The sequence below is a fragment of the Amia ocellicauda genome, chromosome 1 (assembly GCF_036373705.1).
Source record: "Amia ocellicauda isolate fAmiCal2 chromosome 1, fAmiCal2.hap1, whole genome shotgun sequence".
In the NCBI taxonomy this organism is placed as follows: domain Eukaryota; kingdom Metazoa; phylum Chordata; class Actinopteri; order Amiiformes; family Amiidae; genus Amia; species Amia ocellicauda.
Genome location: NC_089850.1, coordinates 43,768,887 through 43,791,945, shown reverse-complemented (window position 1 = coordinate 43,791,945; position 23,059 = coordinate 43,768,887). Strand labels below are relative to the sequence as shown.

Here is a 23,059-nt window from a genome sequence, read left to right as displayed (position 1 = left end):
CATTTTTCCAGTACATAGTTGCTATGCTACATACCACATCAGAGAAGAACCCCCCCCCCAATAAAAAATAAGATAAATCAGTGCTACTAAGGTACAAACAAAATGAGATGCACATTCTGCACACGAAGACTTTGTAAATAACTAAATGCTATGTTAAGCTGTTGTTTGGCAGCATAGTAATCTATAAAGCCTCAGTAAATTGATTAGCAGAATCTCATAAATATCTATGTTAGCTATCAGAAAAGCTACAAAAAGCACAGTCTGTTCATATTTAAGTCATGCAAAATTACAGGAACAATGCACACATATTTAATCATGTGGCAGAAATTGTACTTCCTCCTCTAAGTTCTTAATGTGAAGTTAAATAACTTTATTCTCAACCATCTCACATAAATATAATGCTTCAGGGTAATTCATCTTTCAAAATATTATTTTGGCAGGCTGGCAGCTATTTTAGACAAACCATGAAGCTCAAAGCAACTTGCTATAAATAATTTCTGGGCTCCTTGAGAGAAAGTGAAAACGTTTTTTTCATGAATATTGTGTTTGTGTTCTTCAAAGGGTATTTGGAATTAAATAAATAAAGTACATATTGCAAAGATGTAACTAAACCATTCGTCTTGACAAAACAGTAGATGAAGAAAAAATGATATCTCTGCATGAATAAAGAAGGGTATACAAGACTGATTTCAACTAAAATTCTTTCCTTTACTTTAATGCTGTTTAGGTTCTCCAGGACCATCTAGCAATCAGAGTAGCCGAACATCCTCCCCACTCTTTGATAGTGGTTTACATCTAAATGGAAACTCAACAAACACAGTAAGACTTACTCCAACATTTTCAGTGTTAATTGATGACAATTCCTGATATATATAGTTATATAATATACAGTTGGCATTTGAAGTGATTGTTACTTTTTTGATCTAAAAGACAAAATTCACAGTATGCCTACCTGAAACTCTTTGTCCCTATTCAAACCGGAAGTGTGGCCATGTGTGAGCATCTCCTTGAGTCAAAATAATAAATACACAATTCTATGCAACCCTTATATTAATTAGCAATAGACTTTTTATTTTTTGGTAAATAATATTTTTTCCCAAAAAATGTGACTCAGTTGACCTTTACAGATATGTAATTTTAATCTTTCATTTTAATGTCTGAACCTTTTAGAAGCTGAAGTAATCATATAGTTCTGCCTCAACAAACAAGCAATTTTAGATTTGTGTGAGGAGCTGACATTGGACTCAGAATGTCTCAAACAGCCAGACTGTTCCCATGGATATGAAGGTTACTGGCCCCTTGAGATCTCCGAGTACAGTGGTGTCTCAGAGGCTTTTTGAGGACAACTATGGATTAAGTCATTGAAGTGCTGCAAACATAGTAGCTATGGAGGCTGAAGTGATAGGTAAAAGAGTGAGAGTAATAATATATATGTTCTTGAAACATCACAGCAAACTAAGCAAGAGCTTAGTGCCACTGCGTGGGATTTCAGAATCCTACAAATTATGAACAGTTATTGAGCTCATGCTTAATTACCATAAATTAATATATGCATTGCAAGAGCATTAAATTAACAAACAAATACATGCCTACACACATATATACAGACATACATGCATTTTTCATGCTTCTATACTTTCTTCAAAGGATTCAGAAATCATTAACTGAAAAGACCAAACTCCAGCTAATATTACTACTTCTTTAACACCAGTAATTCTCATTTTTAAATAATGTAACCTGTCATGTATATTGTATAGCTTGTATATATTATTACATGCATACTTTATGGTATTGTCCGTGTTCACCAAGCTCATTGCTTTCAGGTAATTCAAATTTAAGAATTCACAAAGCCTGTCTACCCCATATGACTAGGGCCTCCCCAGACATCATATTGATTGACAGCATTTTAGTTGGGGTGCTCATAGGAAGTTCCCCACTGACTCATTCACCTGTCTCCAAATGATTACACTAGTGTTTCTTTTGGCTTTAGAAGTATCTCTAAGCTTTGAAAGGGTGAAGGATATCAAGGAGAAAAAAATGCCTGTCAGTTTGACTAAATTGCTCAAGGTCTTCGATAAAAGAAGATGCCGTGACACAGTAATCGATCTTGTCACACAGACTTTTTAAGAAACCCTTGTCATCTGCGTATCCTGGGCACATCGCTGGTTTAAGGTCAAATGAAGATTAATTGTTCTGCATTGACTTTTGAATAAACATCACAAAGGAAATGCTACACATTTCACCACAACAATTTATTTTAAACATGCTACGACAGATTTTAAATGTAAGACATTAGACATATAAAAGGCAAGGAAAAGAATGTTGCAACTTTTCCTCAGTGTCTTGGAAAATGCACTGCTGTCTTGATGCATAACAGTTCAGATAGTTACTTAATTGAATATCAATATCTGTAATTGAAATTAAGGTGAGCTTTGCTAGTTTAGACTGAAGTAAAGTTAAAACATTCACACAGCATCCATCTATGGGGCTTATAATCATGAGATAACAAGATGTGGGCAGTCAGAGTTTCCTCGGCCTTGTCTGCTTGTCTTATTCTGCTCACATTCACTGTCACAGTACCCATGTGTGGGTAAACAGTAGTGCTCACAAGAGCAGGAGTCTACAGACGCACTGAATTACCAAGTGTCAGAGCTCTTCTTTCCATGTTAATCATCTCCTGTATTGTTGCTGTGATTTCCTGTGTTTTCTCCCATCCATTTTATTTCAAAGTTATATATTATAAGCTAATAGGTTGTGTCAAGGGTGTCTCTTATTGTATAAGATGTCATCATATGCTGTTTGTGTGACCAGAACCGAAAGACATCTCTTATACAATAACAGACGACCCTTCACACAACATATTAACTTATTATGAATCACACACGTAAGGATTAGTTGCACAGTTATCTTTATAGTGATTTTTAAAGATAAATATAACAATCAATCCAGTGTAACTGACCTACAGTATCCAATCTGTGTTGTTTTCATGCTAGTTAAACATAATGGAACTATTTATTAAAAACAAATGTACATCCTGTGAAACCTGCAACGCTGGCATTTAAGTCTCCTGGAATGTCATTGGTCAACTGAAGAATTTTAAAATACATCTCCGCATGGGATGACATTTATACACAAGATAAGAGGAAATGCTGCTAAGCAACGCTTTGTGGTTGTCTCTCACAAACTGCACGAGATGATATACTGTATCTAATAAGACCTATTAACTTATAAAAGACCTCTGACACTTGAACCCCTGAAGCTGTCAACAACACCCACTATTGTTTATGAGCATCTGTTTTTGAAAAGGAAACATAATTTTAAATTAATAAATTAAATAAATAATTACTGGAATAACCCCACCAGATAATTCTAAACACTGGGAGTGAAAGGGAAGAAAATACAAATTCAAAAATCTAAAAAATGAAACCCAATATATATATTTTTCTGCTGTTAGGTAAATAAATGCATGTGTTTTGTACAGCTGTCAGGTCTCTTTAAAATGTTTTTACAATTATCATATTAACCAAATATTCTGCTAGATTAAAAAATAGAACATTCATGAAAAAGGCTTCACCTTTAATGTTTGATTATTTATTATTGTGACAAATCAGAAAAAAATACCTACAAAATGTTATTCCAATACATTTTTCAGTAAATGTTTTTCTCTTTCACATTCATGTCCAGTTTTGTAATGCACTAGAAGCACTTGATAATAAGTGCAATTACAATTACTTCTTAAAAATTACCCTTGCACTTCAATCATAACCTGCTTTCTAGAACGTATTCATTTGTTACTAAATGTATGGGTGAATATTTGTATATAATTAATCTCTAGAATGAAAAATGTAATTAAGTAGATTGCGATGTATTTTTTTAATTGACATCAGTACTTTTGTAACCAACATTACCATGAAAATAAACATAAATATATATTAAATGTGTGGCATTTTCCTGCAGTTCCAGTATTGTTATCACATATAACTACAATGTTCATCTAGTGTTCAGACTCAGCGACCAAGTAAGCTTCAGAAGTTCAGGATTTCCCGAAAACTGATCCAGGCCCTTTCTTGAAGCTGCTCTGTGAACTACAGCATAGCACATTGGTCTTAGAAAGGAACTGCTGTGTGAGACGGAAGATGAATAATTTGGGCAGTTTAAGTTTAATTTCTATGAGATGCTGTGGCCGGATCCAACTCTAAATTATATTGTGTAGGCCAGTTTAATTATCCCAGAGAACAATCCATGTTCACAGCACCACCAGAGCAGATAAAATGATGTGCTCAATGTCTCTCATTTATTCTGTGCAGGCACCGTCCTCACCTTCCTCACCCACAGCTAATGAACCAAAGTATGAGAAGCGCTGGCTCGACAGCTTATCTATCCCCCTGCTGATGGCCCGAGTCTCAAGATACAAAGCTGGAACTGATAAATTAAGGTTTGTAATCCAGAAGGTGGGAGAATGTAGTGTAATTCACTGCATAGCCATTATTGTTTATGAAGCAGGTGCTAGTTTTGTCTGGGCTTTTTCATTAAAGATAAGAGGTCCAATATCTATGCGTGGACATGCTACTGACCTTATAAGGTCACAGAATTGGAGTCCATCAGGCAGCATATATATGGGGGAAAATAATACTTTAGTCCATATTTAGCTTGGAATAAAAATTTGAAAAGGAAATTTCATATAAACTATGCCCATATATCATATTTTGTAATACGTTTCTCAAATGAAAATGTGTTTTACAGTCTTGCTTAGTTTAGTAATACTTCAGGAATCAAAAGGTACAGATGTATTATGTTTGTGTTGTTATATTGCAGTCAGGTAGTAATTTCATTAAGCCAGTACCATGTTCAAAATCAGTTTATAGTTGGACTTTTGAGGACTAAAATGTGCATTACAGCACACAACCTTCACAAATTATTCACTTCAGTCGCCAATTGAAATCATTCAATAGACTTATCGGTAATACAGTATGAGATTTGTATTATCGCAACTAGTACACCATGGTTACGACTTTGTTGTGGCCTGATGCATTTTTAATTTAATTTCACAACATTGTTACTAAAATTGTGGTGACTAACAAAAACAGAAAAAAGAGAAGGAGGAAAAAAAACAGTCTCGGTGGGACTGGAAAATGGAGGTGCTGACCTCCTCACTCAATACTTAAGTTAGTGAACTGTGATTCTCAGAAAGGATTATGCTATCATCAGCTTTTTCCATTGAAATATTGTTATTGCTTTCATATGGTATTTTATGCAATTCATCTTCCTTCAGACATGTTTTTTTCTTTATCGTTTGAGGCAGTGCATGCATACAATTATGAGATTAGGGACAACTCAACACAGTTTTAAGCTGTTTAGTCTTACAGTCCTAGCTTTGACAAAGAAAAAAGGACACATTTACTATTCCTATGCAAAAATATATTTTTTATATCATGTTTTTAAACTTGATTCTATTGGAGAGGAAAACAAATCTAAATACAATTAAATATATTACAGTATATTGTAAATATACAATAGACAGTATTTAACCATTAACATATGTGTGATATATAATTAATACATACTGTAAAATATGTTTAAGTAATACAGTCGTAAATGTGTTGTAGGATCTAGCAGGCAGACTCAGGAGAATGTCCTCTTGTAAGAGTAGCAGCTTATTTCATTTAAAATCTATAGTTACAGAAAGGCCATCTCCAGTTCCACTGCCCTTGAGACAACAACAGTAAGTAACACCAGACATACACATACCCCCACTAACTCTCATGGCCTCCAATTTAAGGATCAATAGATTACAGACACTCATCTAAGGCCAAACAGCAGCCTGAAACCAACCCCTATCAAACACAGATCACACCATAATACACGTTATCACTAGATCCATCTTTTTCATCTTACTTAATCTTACTAAAATTCCTTACACAAATAATCCCTATAAACTACAATTTTGTAAATCAGTTAATCTTTAACAATTAGAAAAATGTAATTAATTACTTCTTAATGTGCTTCAAATAGTTAATTTTGGATACATTAATTTAAAAGGGAATCTATCCATCTGCAAGGGAATGCTTCTTTGTGTGTGTTTTATTTTATAATGTTCTCATGCCTTCATTTCAGAATAAGTAAAATAGTTATCTGCCATTATCTGTAGTCTCACAATCCATCCTTAGGGAATACCACAATACTGCAGCACTTTCAGCCCAAAGCCTAGCATCACGTATCAAGGCCATGAGCTGGATTGTGCTTACTAATGATCAGCATAGTTGTTGATCCCACGTAAAAGTGGTTGTGTGAAATTGGGCTGACAACGGTGAATAATGTCCCTCAAGACGTATAACTGAATAATAATACTTATAGGACTACAAAGCAACTTGACCTGGCATACTGTGTTGTGGGAATTAATAATTGTAATTATTTTAAAGAGGATTTTTTTGTTATCATTAAAACCATGCAGTGTTTTATATTATAATTATATTAGGAAACCAAAGGCTATGAGCAATACATGTTTGAAGATAAAGGATAATGTCAGGTTAATTTTTTGCTTTGGAATGTAAATACAAATTGTACACATATTGTATTGTTATGGTACAACAGAATATTATAGAAATAAATAATTACAAACATTCAGAAAATGATTAATTTTTCACGGTGCAGAATGGAAATGTTGGTCAGGGTTTTGTATTATTTTTCTGTTGATGCACAATAGTTTGATTTCATGAGGAAAGGCTGAGCAAGGTATTATTTCCCTCTAGTATTTAGGACTGAAAGGGCAGATATAAAATGCAAGCTTCATAAATAATAAAATTAGCAACATGTCAAGATCACTACTGCATATAATATACCTGTTTTTTTTTTTGTTTTTTTTTTATGCACAATGTATTTCAAAGAAATACGTAACTAACATGAGAAAGGACAGTCTTAACCCAAGATCAAACTCAGATTACCAGTGCAATCTTGTTCAGCCTTTGCTATTAAGGGGAACATATTAAGGAGGAATTGTGAGTCTTTTCTAAATAATAACATTCATAACCTTTTAAAATACAGCTTAAGCAAAAGTACAAAAATATAAACAGTACATTAAGTAAGACTATCCATTGCTGTTCACTTTACCTCTAGAACATATTTTGTTGACCGCTGCAGGATTTTAAAGCTGGATTTTAAAGCTGTCAGGTTGATCGTAAACACATCAGAGAAGAACAACACACATTCACTTTAAATATATATATATATATATATATATATATATATATATATATATATATATACCTGTGAGAGAGAGAACAATGTTTTGACTTGGCCACAACTCACTGGATGAGAAAAACATTAAATACAGATCAGTTTCAATTTTAAAGTTTAAATCAGTGTGGGACATTGCACATCTTTTTAAATGCTGTACATATTTATTGATTTTGTTTTAATGCTTGGTAGAGTTAGAAGGTTATCTACATGTTGACAGTAGAGTCAGGCTACAATCAGCACAGCAAATCTTGGTTCGCTGACTTCTTGGTTCTTCTTGAATAAGCACGGATTCCATAGTAATATGATGTGATACATTTACATTTATAGGAGAGTCTTGATAACATTCCACAGAAGGAGATTTCCTCTTGATTTTATGCTGAACTAAAAATATAAATGCAATATGTAAAGTGTTGGTCCCATGTTGGTCCAATGAGCTGAAATGAAACATCCCAGAAATGTTCCATACACACACAAAGTTTCTCTCAAATGTTGTGCACAAATTCGTTTACATCTCTGTTAGTGAGCATTTAGTCTTTGCCAAGATAACCCATCCACCTGACAGGTGTGGCGGATCAAGAAGCTGATTAAACAGCATGATCATTACACAGGTGCACCTTGTGCTGGGGACAATAAAAAGCCACTATGAAATGTGCAGTTTTGTCAAAACAATGCCACAGATGTCTCATGTTTTCAGGGAGTGTGCATTTGGCATGTTGACACAGGAATGTCCACCAGAGCTGTTGCCAGAGATGTTCATTTCTCCACCATAAGCCGCTTCCAACATCGTTTTAGAGTGGCAGTATGTTCAACCGGCCTCTAAAACACAGACCAGGTGTCTCCATTCCAGCCCAGGACCTCCACATCTGGCTTTTTCACCGGCGGGATCATCTGAGACCAGCCACCAGGAGAGCTGATGAATCTGGGTTTGCACAACCAGAACTTCTACACAAACTGTCAGAAAGCATCTCAGGAAGCTCATCTGCGATCATCCTGACCAGGGTCTTGACCCGACTGCAGCTCTGGTGGACATTCCTGCAGCCAGCTGGCCAGTTGCACGCTCCCTCAACACTTGAAACTTAAAATCCATAGATCAGGGCTTAATTAATGTATTTTAACTAATTTCCTTATATGAACTGTAACTGGAAAATCTTTGAAATTGACTTGCATATATATTTTTGTTGGGTGGCATGGTGGTTAGCACTGCTGCCTCAGAGCTCCAATTGCCCTGTAGGTATGTGTGTGTGTGTTGCCCAGCAATGGCCTGGCGTCCCGCCCTGGGTGTATTCCTGCTGGGATCGGCTCCTGCGTCCCCGTGACCCTCACCAGGATAAGTGGTTTCGAAAATGGATGGATGGATATTTTTGTACAATATAACATTTTTGTAACATAAGACAATATATGCAAACTCAAATATGGGATAAGCACATTGCTTTTCCTTATTTGTAACAGTTAGATAATCTCTGGTATAGTTTTTAAACATTTGTGCTATGAAGTAGGAATAGTAGCCATGACAGAGGAAAGCTGAGCAGACAAGTGAAAGTATTCTGGGCAGGTAGCATAAAATGTGCATTGTGTGTAGAATTATGTTTTTGTGTCAGTCAGTAATATAGTTAATGGCCTCCACACACAAATGTTCTAATCTGCACAATGCTGTTATTAAACAGCCAACAGGAGTGCTTTAGGCAGCTTCAAATTTTAATAAAAACTATCTTGCAGGGAAATGATTGTGTGTCAGCTCCCAGTTTTCCACTGTTGTAATATTGTGCTTACCTCTGGGCACCATAAAGACACTGGGGATCCATGTGAGGAGTATTAGATCCTACAGCTATTTTATCATGCACTGGTATACCTTGACACTAAGAGCACATTAAAAATAAATGCACTTTGTATAGCATCTGTAGCTACACACTAGTGTTAGCAACGCACTTCAGGATGATCAGAGATCAGATTTAACAGTACAGATGAGTATAGGAAAGAACATTCTCCCTGATTTGTTAATACGTCTCATACTGCTAATATTGAAATGATAAAAAAATGCTAGTTAATTGCATACAATACTGTGCAAAATTGTCCAATCTTCATCTTTAAAATATAATTAGGAAAAGGTTATCCTGCAACCCATAATGTTGAAAACAGCAGGAAATCCACCTTCATTAGATACCAGAGGGGTAACATATCAAAATCCTGGAATGAGATAGAGAGCTTTCATTTTGTCTCATTTTTTCTCAGAAGTGCTGTTCTTTTGAAAACTAAAATACATTTTAGAAAAGGCACATGGAAATGTATACATACATACATTTATACATTATACTTCAACTATAAACTTGATTTCATGTGGCAGTTCTTTAAGGTACAATAATCTACATTTCTCCATTCAAATTATATATATCCAATTATATATCTCCAATTATATATATATAATTTTGTATATTATAACTTACCCTCTTTGGATTTCCTGACTTTGTTTTCCACTAGGTCTAACAGTTTGGAAATTCTTGCCTTAGACGGAGTAAGCACCGGTATTCTTCAGTTTTGCACAGCCTCAGAATGCATGGACTGGCTTCGATCCATATCGACCAATATCAACGATTTAACACTACAAAATGTACGTATACGTGATTATAAACTTTTTTCTAGTTTACATGTGAAATGTGGTATACTTAAAAAACCCATACAATGCAATTTTAAAGAGCACAATGCTCAACACATGGTTCCTTAGCCTTAAAGGTAGATTCCAACCATATGTTAAACATTGTATGCACTTTGTATGTTTTGTAAGTGTACATCATCTATGCAAAGTAAATAACTAATTATTAGTAATAATAATATTAGTGGAAAATAACACATTATCTTAAAATCTTGCTCACTTCTACACCAGGTACCATCTGGTCTCTTCCACCTTCTTGCAGGATGCACGGTTTCCCGTTCTCAGGCAAGCTTTAGCCCTTACATCTGCCTGATCAGTAGGGAAGACCTCCTTGATCTGTCCCATTGCCACTAATGGAACTACCAAACACTAGCAGAGAACATTGAGATCTGTCTGTGAGGTTACATTAAATTATCTGTCCAGGATACCTTCTGCACAATAACAGTATGAGTAAAACTACTCATACCTGCCTAGTATGCTACAATGTAGCACAAACTTATTCAAAAAACTAAAATACATTTTTCTATTAATAAAAGTCAGTAGCTGCATTTTCATAGTGTTAAAATAGATTCCAAACTCTGATGGTGCTAATACAAAAAATGTAACATGGAAAACTAAAAGTAATACACATACTAAACTAAATCTCTTTAAATGCTCTGATTTTATTTTATTCATTAAAGCAGAAAAGAAAAATGCTTGTCAAATAGATTTTCCCAAAACTACAGTTATGTGTTTAAGTTGACTTTTATTCAAGTTTAACATTCATTTTAGCATTTCTCCAACCATCTGTGAGACATATGAAATGTCTACAATTTATACTCTATACTGCAGTTTTTATACAGGGTAATATGTCACACTGACATAATAGTACAAGTGTGCATAAATCTGTTCAAACAAATATACACCAAATAATTTGCTGTATTTCTGAATTCCACTAAGAAATCAATCTTGTAATTTTAATAACAAAACCAAACATAAACCATGTGTATAATTTATCTTCTGTTGCAAAAAGGAAATTTTCAATAGATAACTAAACATCCACATTTTTTTTTAATTGTGTATTTGTTTATTCCAAGAAATCAGGAAAATAATTATTTGTTTCTGTAATTGGTTTTGTTCAGGTCTTTCTACTGTGAATTTCAAGTACTTTCTCAGCTAATTGTTTTTATGCATCTGGCTGCTTGAATGAGGGAGTTTGCAGCATAAACCTATTTCTGTACAGCGAAGAGAAACTGCAGATTCAGAGCTGTGAAGTATTCAGTTTTCGTAGCTTCTCCTGTTAGTGGAGTGTAAACAATTTCCATCTAATCCAGCCCACTGTCGTTCTCCTCATTCAAATTATCAGCAGCATCCTAATAAAAAGTAGGATGCTAATGGCATTATTAATGAAAATTAATGACTTTCTTCAATATTCAGTACATTCCTTCCACGACTGCTGCTAAATTATCTTTCTTGGGAAGAAGCTTTGAGTAAGATTATCCAGCCAGTCTTTCTTTTCAGTTATACTGCTGGTAGAGATTTGTTAATAAAATCAATCCCCATTTTTTGTTATTGTACTTTTAAAAATTTAAAATGTGCACAAACACAGGGAAATTAACCATTACATGAGGCCAGTAAAATAGTTTTAAGATGAGTAGGCTTTTATCTATTTATTATTAGTACATGCAACCATTTTCACATACTGTTCAGTAAATGTACTTTACGGATGACAAATATTACCCAAGTTTACAGAAACAAATATGATTGCCACTGCCTATGCAGTGGTATACCATAGTCACACAGTTTCAAACCCTTTTAGAAATTTCGAGACTTTCTTAATTTCCTTTTTTGTCTCTATACAGATGAAAATGGCCAACAAATGCTGCTCTGCTGATGACCAGGTAAGAACAATTCTGTCTCAGTTCATATGCAACTTTAAATACACAAGCATGAAATAAGTAATTAAAAAAAAAAAATATATATATATATATATATATATATATATATATATATATATGTGTATATATATAAACTGAAAAATTATAGTATCCAGGTATTCTGATTTTAAACAAACCAATTTAAAACTTGTCTAGGGGCTTGCAAGTGACTCATTCTTTACATACGTCTGTGTCCTGGTGTTTGATTCCAAGCTAATTCTGAGACTGCAGGTTTTAGGAGTACTGCACACTGCTAGAGATGGATGGAGTGGAGCCAATCTATGTACATTGGGTTGTTTCTCAGTTACCCTGTCATCATGAGATATATTGTAACTATACAAAACAGCTAAATCAGAAAGCTAAATCGTTCCAAAAAGTGTAAAATTTTGTTTTAACATTTCTGTTGCCTTACAGCTCGAAAGATGTTTTTTTTTTAATTGGAAGTTTAATTTTCTTAAAAATAATATTCATGTATTTGTGTAAGGATTTGATTTTCACTATGTAAAGGTTTTCTATTGCAGATCATTCATATGGGCTGGGTCAGTGAAAAGCTTCTAGGAAGCGAGTCCCCCAAGCTATACAAATTCAAGTTTCTGGCTCTGAAAAGCTCCTCTGTATATATATTTAACACCCCACCGGTAAGATAAACAAACTTATCTGTCCTCCATTGTGTTGTGTATATTTTAAACTTAATTAAAGTTTTTAATGTTTATCATTGTGTATTTCACCTATATATATTTTAGCTTGTTTCTATTATTTATGTATTACAGTTCACACTTTTGGAAAGTTTCTTATAGGTTACATATAAGGTGTAATGATTAGGTGTTTTCTTCAGCTGATTCAAAATTTATTGCTTACTGTATTTATAAACATCACATAGATATCATACTTTAACTGCAGCCATTGATGCAGCTTCTGGAGACAAGGCTTGTAATTCTCCTTCTATCAGACAATAATGAACAAATGGTGTATGCTCCCGGCGCAAAGCGACTGGGAGATTAAAAATATGGAGATTATAATTATTGCCTTGCTTTGAGTTTTTCTTTTGTTTAATTGCAAAATATCATGAGTAGGACTTATTGCAATCTATACTTTTTTAATATTATAACCTTTAACTGTTAAAACTGCCTTACTTTCTCAAAGCTGGAAATCACAAATTCCTCCTTGTAGTTACCATTCCTGTGTTATAAATGCCAGGAGCACTTATTCTCAGTCCCAATAATGACTTCTTTACATACCATTATAGGATTTCAGTGGTTTACACTCCCGATTGTGAACTGGTGTGAGTGATTAATTGTAATGAGGTTTGGCTTTACTCGCTCAACTGACGGGTCCAGACTGTCAACTCCCCCCCGATTACAGGGAATGAGTCACAGAGCTGCTGCAGAGGTGGTGACTGGGGAGGACGTGGTCTTCTCCCAAATTGTATTATACATTTCCAATGAATTTCCTTTCCTTTGGTTCTTACCCAATCGAATGCGATGTCAGGCATTTTTGAAAGGGTACACTTCTGGACATACAGTATTTTAAAATAAATCCATTATAGTTTTTAAAAAAATGCATTTCATTAACTAATTCTTTAGCATATCACCAATAGCATCTGAAAAGTCTTCTTATGACTGACTACCAGGAATTCTGTAAGAGTATTACAGAGAAGTACACCTTGCCTCACTTCAGCTTGCCTTTTTACCCTTCTTTCTGTCGCTCCCTCTGTAAAGCCATGCCCAACCCTATTCCTCCATGGGTCCACAATGTCCATGGTTGTTACAACACAGACAGAACACAACCAGATACAACGTAGTCAGAAATAACACAACCAGAAACAACACAGGCAGAAACAACACAGGCAGAAATGATACAACCGGAATGTCAAAAGGGAAAATGATGCCTGGAATGAAAATAGGTATGTTTCTCTACTCAAAAATTTACAAAATACCCCAAATTTACAAATTACTGCTTTGCAGATTTTTTTATTTTTTTATTTAGTCTACTGAATTGAAATAATTTCCACAAATACAATTTGTAAGATAGTTTAAAACCCTACCATGATCAATTGCTCAAATAAGCCTATAATACAACACATCTCATAAACCAACTAAATTGAAGTCATTTCATCAGGATTTATTAGCAAATCTCATTAGATAAAATGGTGGAGCAATATATTTTCTGTTGAAGCCCCTGTATGCACTGATGACTGGCATTAAACCACACATAAATATATACTATCAATTTGGAATGAACTGGCTCAGCTTCTTAAGCAAACAGAGGAGTACAGATATTACTTTGTCTTCTTTATGCATCTCATCATTCATTTCAACTCGATTGTCTTATGTATTCACATTCTACCTTTGGGACACATTAAATCAAACTTAACAGAATGCAATAAGTAAAAAGAAATCAATTTCATCATGTTAACTATACATCACAGGAGAACTTCTTAAGGTCATCTTTCAATAACGTTGCTTCTCATAAGGACAATGATGACAATGTTGTAGTATGAAGAAACCATATTAAGATGCACCAAGGAAAGTTTAATATTTCCTAAGGGGTCAGCATTTCCATTTATATAAAAATCACACAAGTGGATGGAATGGATTTGTGTCTGCAAGGTTTCTGTAATGTTTTTAATGTTATTCGAATAAAAAACAGGACAACGTCAAAAGAGATTTTTTTTTTCAATTGTGTAAAATATATATTTTTTTAATGAAATGTATGCAGTTTAATGTCTCAAAGCATAGAACAAATAAACAATTGGAGATAAAAAGAAATCATGGAATCGTTTTAACAAAATTTAACCCCTTAAGCTGACAAAACCCTCTGGTACCCTTAAAAGGGCACCAGATCCATGTGCTTCTCTTTAATCCCGTGTGTACTCTTCACTCTTGTGTTGTTTGCTAAGTGTTTGGTAGGAATACAAAATCTCATATTGACAATTATGACCTATTCTAAACAAGACCATCCACGTTTTGCTAGAAGCAACACACACCCGTAGACAGCTCAAGATGGAAAACTCTGTTTACAGTGTACTAATACACAACGATTGTACATAATTGGATCTGAACTTCTCTGTGTTTAATAGAACATCAAATAATATATACTGGATAAACCAGTAGGTTGTTCTGAACAACACAAGCCTATATGCAAAGAAAACCGATCGAAACTGAGTGATCACCGTCTGAATGAGACGCCCCCCCCTTCCCCCCTAGAGCAGACTGTACGTTTAACCCCCGGGTCCTGAATGATGGCTGGCGACACAGAAACTGTAAATCGGATGTGTTTGAGAATGAAATGCGCTGGTAGTCAAGAGAATAAGCTTTCAAACAATGTGAGCATTGTAGGAATACAGTGTAACGTCTATGCACAGGAGCTGCACGCAACACTGCCAAATAATGCTTAAGAGGGTGTAGTAACACAGTATATAACTCTGAAATGTACATTATTTTTCAGTTTTTGGCAACCTAAACTTTTTTTAAACCTCTGGCAGTTTACCACTTACCTTTGTACCATTTCAGGCTATTCACTGGACTGAACTGCTTAAATTTCAATACAAATTGGAAAAATGGGGGTGTTCGAAAACTTTTGACCGGTAGTATATATAACAAATCTGCAGTTTCTAATTGTAATATTGTATTGTGTGCACAGAGCTCTCAGCTATTGGACAAATTAAATCTAGAACGCACAAACTGTATGTCATGATAGATCTTCTGCAAGTGTTGATTTTCACATCACACAACTGACTTGTAAAGTTCTGATATTGGGCATATCAGCCGCGCTCTCAACAAATTGTCTTAATGATGCGTTTGGTATTGATTAGCAGTGAAAGCTGTAGCCTGCACAAAGTGCAGCTAGTTTACAGAGAGCGACATTTTGCTCTCTGGATAGTAAATCATCAGTGTGGGCTCTCCTTTCTTCCATGGTACAATGTTTAATATGTGCTGTGTATTGGCATCAATGTTCAGAGGCAGAGTGTCATTTAATATTAAGATGGGCTTTCAAAATACACATGTAACAGATATTTGACTGTTCTGAGAAGAAGCTAACAAACAAATATTCCCCCCTGCATGGCTTAATCCCTCATACTCCAGTGTCTCTGATGCTGCATTATGGATTTAGAAACCCTGGGTCTTTGGGGACACTGCTGAGGCATTGCAGTGCTACACTATGAATTATAAATGAGGGTAATCAGACCTCCTGTTTATGCCTGGAAAGCGGATATGGATAGTGAAAATCGTATACTTTAATTCCCAAGGTCAGATGGTTGGGGATCAGCCTTGCGAACGTTGTATTTTGCACTTACCAGTGTACCTGCCACTTGCAGAGTACAAGAAAGCCCAGGAAATTCCACTTCCTCACATCATTTTATATGACCCAGTCAAGGCCAGATGTTGTGGATAGGAAGGGAGGTGGTAAGTCTTTTTAGCTTTGGGGATACACACAATGCCTATATTTGTTGGGATTGTTGTTATTGGTTAGTGTGTGTGTGTGTGTTTTTGACTTGTCTAGACTGATAATTTGCATCAGACTTAGCTGAACTACAAACTGGACTGATCCCATCATTACTATGGAAAATAATAAATAAAAGGGAAATTATTACCAACTGCAAGAAACAAACAAAATCCAAATTTGTGGATGAACATAGTTCTCAGCTGCAAACACATGTGCTTTCTCCTGTCTAATAAACAGTGAATACAGTTACTTAGAAAACAAATGTTTTTCAAGGACATGAAGCAGTTTACGTATCAGAGAACCACCATTAAAATGCTTACTAGAATTGCACATAAAAAAAAATGTAATGTATGGTGGAGTACAATTACCTCAGTGAATAGAACAAGTCTGCTTACTACTGCACGATTCGTGGCATGATTTTAAAGTTTCACTCTTAGATCCATCTCTATGTTAAAGTGACTTCAGCACTTTTACTTCTTGACACTTAATGTTGAAGAGGAGTGTGCAAGCATTTCAGCAGCTGTTCAGAAAAATAGATATCTTTCCCTCCACATTGACGGTCAGAACTGATCAAGAGCTGTGGCTTCCAACATTCTCTTTTACAATTAGACTCAGCAAATGTGGCCTTTACTGTAAGTCTCTGATAATGTATTACAACCTCCTGAAAAACCCTGTAATTATTTTGTCTCTCTTTTCAGAAAATAATGTAAGGATTCCATGAAAAGTTATGACAAATGCTTGACATTTAAAGATCCCTGAAATAGTAGAAGAGTTTCATTTTGTTGCATCACAGTAGCTCCAACGCCATTATTTGTGAAAAGCGCTACACTTTTTATGGTGTGAAGAAAATATTACTATTACTGTTACTGTAAAAATACGTTTGTTGAGTTTTTTCAATATTTCAACTAAATGAGGCTGATTTTAATTTTCTTTTTGGAGTGAGAATGTGGAATTCTAGGTATAGACTGTATCAGCATTCCACCCTTTAGAAATCAAACTTCATACTATGCCATTTATTGGACAACTTAGCTTGTAGACAATCCACGCATAACAAAAATAAGGTACATAAAAGTCATAATAACACTCTAAGAACAACAGAGAGTACCACAGCCTACAAAAAAAGTTATAAACATATATCAATGACTCACTCCATGCATGTTTACATATGATCAAAACCATGTATTTTTGCCAGGAGACAGACACAGTGCCAAACAGCTGTACATCCCTCATCTCTGAAGGCAAACATGTTGGTTTTATTGTAAACACTCCTGTCACTCAATGCAGAATATCTGAAGTTTCGGGTTTGCTTATCTCAGTGGTGATCCCATCCTTTTGATTACAAAGTTGTAATGGTCCATGTGCTCAATGTGTGCTGGCACTGTTATCAACCAGTAACCAGTACACAAAGTAAGGGCTGAATTCCCCAATGCAAGATCTCAGTGTGGGAACTCAGGGATCTCATATGAGTGCCTGTCAACCCTGAAGGTTTTCCCTTTAGGCTGCTAACAGACATCAGCATGACAGATTAGCTTTCATATCTACTGTATATGCACCAGGGTATCAGAAAACATGCACCAGTGTTATCAATACAGAATCCGGTTTGTCGCTAAAGATGGGTTTAATCTTTACTGTTTGGATTAGAGGTCTTACACCACCTCTTAATGGAATCTAACCCCTGTTATTGATATCAATATGTTTCTTAGCAGATACCTTTATCCAGGGCAACTTAGAATAGTTACAATATAGCACATTTTAAAATCTAGGTACCTTACTCAAGCGCACAACAACTGCGTCCCCATCTGGGACTAAACTCACAGCCCTAACCACTGCTCCAGACTGCTGCCCACTGCTGTTACATGTCATTTACAAATTAGTCAGTGGTCATGAAAGGTGTTTAACATGAATCCATTTAAATGTGGTAATCCAACTGAGGTGTTGTCACTCTGGTACGTTTTTTTTGTTTTGTTTTGGGATATTCACACAGGTTTGGCATTACTTCCACCTAAGGGGAAATTATATTTATTGACACGATAATTGAGCAATGTTCATTTTCATATTATGTTTCTGATTATGCCCCATTACTTTACAGACATGGCATTTATGTATTTTCACATATATGAATTGTATGAAAACTGTTTTGTTTTCAAAAAATGATCCAGTGTGGTCAGACTATTTGCACTATGTGCACAGAGTTCAAGACACTATGGATTGTGTTCATTATTCACTATTACAATCAATAGACATGATTGTTTTTAATTTGACCTAAATTGATGATCTTTTGCAAGCTTTGAATAAACAGTATAGCATATATTAAAATATATAATCAGCAAGTAAATTATTGATTTGTTAACAATGAACAACAGGGTTTTGCTGAACTGAATACAAAATATTAGAATTTTGAATGTTGAATCTGAGGGATTTTCAAATAGGGTTGAAGAGACAGTTAAGTATCTTTTTTCTCTCTTTTGTTTTCCCCAGGTCAGTACGTTAGACTGGGTAAGAGCTGAAACAATCCATAATCTCTGTGAGGTTCTCTTTAAGGTTCACAAGGTAGGTTCCAATGCTAATCAACAATGGGATTATTTTGGATAAACCTGGATTGAAAAACATGTTAGGTGTAGTCACTGGATTCACTCCCTTGCCTTTGTTGTAGAAAGCTTCCGTTTATATTAAAAGTCCATTGTACCCTCTGCTTAGAGCGAAAAAAATGTGATCTCTGACCCTTACTGTCTCACAGTGTACCTAACGTACTTCACAGAAACTACTTTAAAATGAAGGAATGTCCCAAAGTTTGTTGAATAATACTGTGAATTAATATGCAGGGTGAAAATAACATAAGAAAGTACTGAATAACTTTTTTTGATTGTTTGTTTGTTTGTTTGTTTGGCCACCTAAATGTCTGACCAAATAATACCTCATAAAAAATAACAACAAGGGAGCAAAGTTTGACTCATTAGGGGTCTCACTGTTGCTAACTTGGTTAGCTTTTATTAATATGTTTCTATATTTTTTTAGAGTAACAATGAAAAAAAACATTGTTTCTGAAGAATACATCTAAAGGGTTCTGCTTTGTTACAGTTTTAAATATATTACTGAACACAACAGAGTTCAGGAACATACTTCTCCTTTCCCACAGTTTATAATTGAGGACTGTATTATATCCCATGAGAAATTAATTACAAAATGATGTTTTCAAATTCTGCATAAATCTCTTTTTTGATTTAATTGCTTAAGAAAATTATCAAATAAGTTGGTTCCCTCCCTAGACTTTAATGCTTGGCTTAAGAATGAACGAAGACTTGGGATTTAAAGAGCTTATAAACAGGCAGTAAGAATTTTACAAAAAGAATATACTGTGGGGAAACAGCCCTTTACCGTTTATGTTGGGATTATGATTACACTTGACATCTGTTGCTATTCTGGTAAAGAGCAACTACTCGTCCTTTATTATAAGAATTGGTTTAGTTTTTTCTCATGAAAATTTCATGCATCTTAATTAGTGAGACATAATGTGTATTAATGAGAGCCAAGGAACATATAATGATTTAGGAATAAATATAGCACCTGTTTCACAAAACCTCATTAAAGAGATACTGAGCATTACATTTTACTATGTTACTTTATTATGACTTTACTGTGCCTTGTATTTAGTGCCAGATGCTTGAACATTAAATTTTTGTGGACAAATATACATTAATAACCATAGTATTACAGTGATTAAAAAATAAATACAAAATAAATCAGAAAAAATGTTAAGCAATAATAATAATAATATTACAAATACTACTGCTAATAATAAAACAATAAAAAATGCAGAATGCCAGCACCTACAACTAAACCAGGTTGTGCTCTTTCACTGCACAACATATGACAGCTTATGCTCATTCTAAAGTACTGTTAGCCATGATTCAAATGTTCTCATGTAGTCAGGTAATTCCCTGTACTTTGGTCCAGTGAATGGATTGGATCTGCTGTGGTTTAAAAAAAAAAAAAAAAAATGTCATGTCATGCTTTTTATAGCTTCTATAATTAAACATTGCATTACCTGAACTTTGTGACACTCTTATTGGTTTCAAGTGACCAGATAATAAGACAATCTCTGATCTGTGAGCCCTTCTGTATATTTTAAGATTTTGATGTGAATGTGAATTTTCTCGTCTTATTGCTTCTCGTATTCTTGACGGTCACCATTTTCAGAATAAACACTTACAGTTCCTTTAAAAAGGCATCAATTAACTGTTATTTGAGGTTATAACAATAATGTTATCAGAACTTTGTGTAGATAACCAAACGAATAGAATATTTTTTATGAAAAAAATAAATGCAACCTACATTTCCCAACATTCATCCTGTCATGCCTTCTTTTATTTTCTAGCTTGTTAGATTGCTTACAATTGATATGTAAGTGTAACATCTTTCAATGTGTCTCACTATGTAGCAAAACCGATTTGAAACTGACGACATGGCGTTGTGCATAAAATAGCACAAAAAACAAAACCAAAACAAAACTCTTGTCTTAAATTGATCTTTTCTGGGATAAAAAAGGATAACAGTGTCCTCAAGGGAGCTTAGTGATTATTGCAAAGCAGATAAATGAGCAGTCAATGTGTTTATGTGAAAGCCCTGCTCGTGAACAGATAACCATCTTGAGAAAAGAGAAGCCATTTGAGGCAATAGTTGAGCGTTTCTATAATGAGCAAAGTTATCTGCACAACACTTTGTGATATATGGCTGAGAGTGACAGGTATGATTCATTTTGTATTTCTTAATTTTAAATTTAGATAGCATTCCAATTAGCTTTTTTAGTATACAATAATGTGTGCTCAGGCATGTTTTTGAACCAGAAAATGTGCTCAACTTCCTGTCATGTAAAAGCTGTACTAAAGTCTATATTCACTGTAGATCAGTGATGGGCAGCAGAGTCCTTGCCACTATGAAAATAAGTACAGTTAAGTACTCTATAATTGGTATACTTGATGTGGACTTACAATATACTTATTTGTGCTTAAATGGTAAATCAAGACTACATAAAAAATAATATAAAAAAGACGCACTGTATAATTTTGTCTGAATACTACACTAATCAATACATCACTGTGTGTTTGCCTATGCTGTGGTTGGTCAGCTCTGGGGATCAGCTGATTCAATACTGCAGTTTAATTGGTCAGTGGGGGGGTGGTGTGTCTTCTGCACAGTGGCTGCTGTGATTGGTCACCACAGTACCCGGTGATAGTCATCTACGTATATGCAATGTCTGAACTAAATAGAAGAACTAAATCTGCCTGTTTTACTGTGAAACCAAGTGAGATTTCAGTCTGGCACGTTGGGTGATACATCCCCTATTGAAAGTGCAAGTGGTCAGCAAATCCTATGAAAAAATGATAATAAAAATAAATCAGACACTTTGTGACAAGACATGAATTTGAAGTGACCCTTAAGATGTAAGAATATATTACAATATTTAAGTATAGTTTTAAGTACAAGTCTATGAGAGAGATATTTACATATTGAGGGTAGGTATGGGTTGGATCTTGGGAGAAAACTAAGTGTCTTCTCAGAGCAACATTCAGCTTTGTAATAATTTATCAAAGTCTCTTGAATCCCTGTTAAAGTCCTGGAAAAGAAACCTAGCTTTTGTATTTGATTGTATTGGAGCACCAATAGATTATCTACAGTGAGGAAAAAAGTATTTGATCCCCTGCTGATTTTGTACGTTTGCCCACTGACAAAGAAATGATCAGTCTATAATTTTAATGGTAGGTGTATTTTCACAGTGAGAGACAGAATAACAACAAAAAAATCCAGAAAAACGCATTAAAAAAAGTTATACATTGATTTGCATGTTAATGAGGGAAATAAGTATTTGACCCCTTCGACTTAGTACTTGGTGGCAAAACCCTTGTTGGCAATCACAGAGGTCAGACGTTTCTTGTAGTTGGCCACCAGGTTTGCACACATCTCAGGAGGGATTTTGTCCCACTCCTCTTTGCAGATCCTCTCCAAGTCATTAAGGTTTCGAGGCTGACGTTTGGCAACTCGAACCTTCAGCTCCCTCCACAGATTTTCTATGGGATTAAGGTCTGGAGACTGGCTAGGCCACTCCAGGACCTTAATGTGCTTCTTCTTGAGCCACTCCTTTGTTGCCTTGGCTGTGTGTTTTGGGTCATTGTCATGCTGGAATACCCATCCACGACCCATTTTCAATGCCCTGGCTGAGGGAAGGAGGTTCTCACCCAAGATTTGATGGTACATGGCCCTGTCCATCATCCCTTTGATGCGGTGCAGTTGTCCTGTCCCCTTAGCAGCAAAACACCCCCAAAGCATAATGTTTCCACCTCCATGTTTGACGGTGGGGATGGTGTTCTTGGGGTCATTCCTCCTCCTCCAAACACGGTGAGTTGAGTTGATGACAAAGAGCTTGATTTTGGTCTCATCTGACCACATTCAGATGTTGGCAAACTTCAGACGGGCCTGTACATGTGCTTTCTTGAGCAGGGGGACCTTGCGGGCGCTGCAGGATTTCAGTCCTTCACGGCGTAGTGTGTTACCAATTGTTTTCTTGGTGACTATGGTCCCAGCTGCCTTGAGATCATTAACAAGATCCTCCCGTGTAGTTCTGGGCTGATTCCTCACCGTTCTCATGATCATTGAAACTCCACGAGGTGAGATCTTGCATGGAGCCCCAGACCGAGGGAGACTGACAGTTATTTTGTGTTTCTTCCATTTGCGAATAATCGCACCAACTGTTGTCAACTTCTCACCAAGCTGCTTGGCGATGGTCTTGTAGCCCATTCCAGCCTTGTGTAGGTCTACA

At 35.3% G+C, this 23,059-nt stretch overlaps 1 protein-coding gene across 1 annotated transcript in view; it reads left to right on the top strand.

Moving 5' to 3' along the window:
* The window catches only part of sntg2 (syntrophin, gamma 2), a 59,374-nt gene that overhangs the window by 20,329 nt on the left and 15,986 nt on the right, over positions 1–23,059 (top strand). The window contains exons 8-13 of the mRNA XM_066705944.1: positions 728–819; positions 4,308–4,435; positions 9,712–9,841; positions 11,725–11,763; positions 12,321–12,437; positions 18,724–18,795. Of these exons, the coding sequence (XP_066562041.1) occupies positions 728–819; positions 4,308–4,435; positions 9,712–9,841; positions 11,725–11,763; positions 12,321–12,437; positions 18,724–18,795 (578 nt within the window). The remainder of the gene's footprint in view (positions 1–727; positions 820–4,307; positions 4,436–9,711; positions 9,842–11,724; positions 11,764–12,320; positions 12,438–18,723; positions 18,796–23,059) is intronic.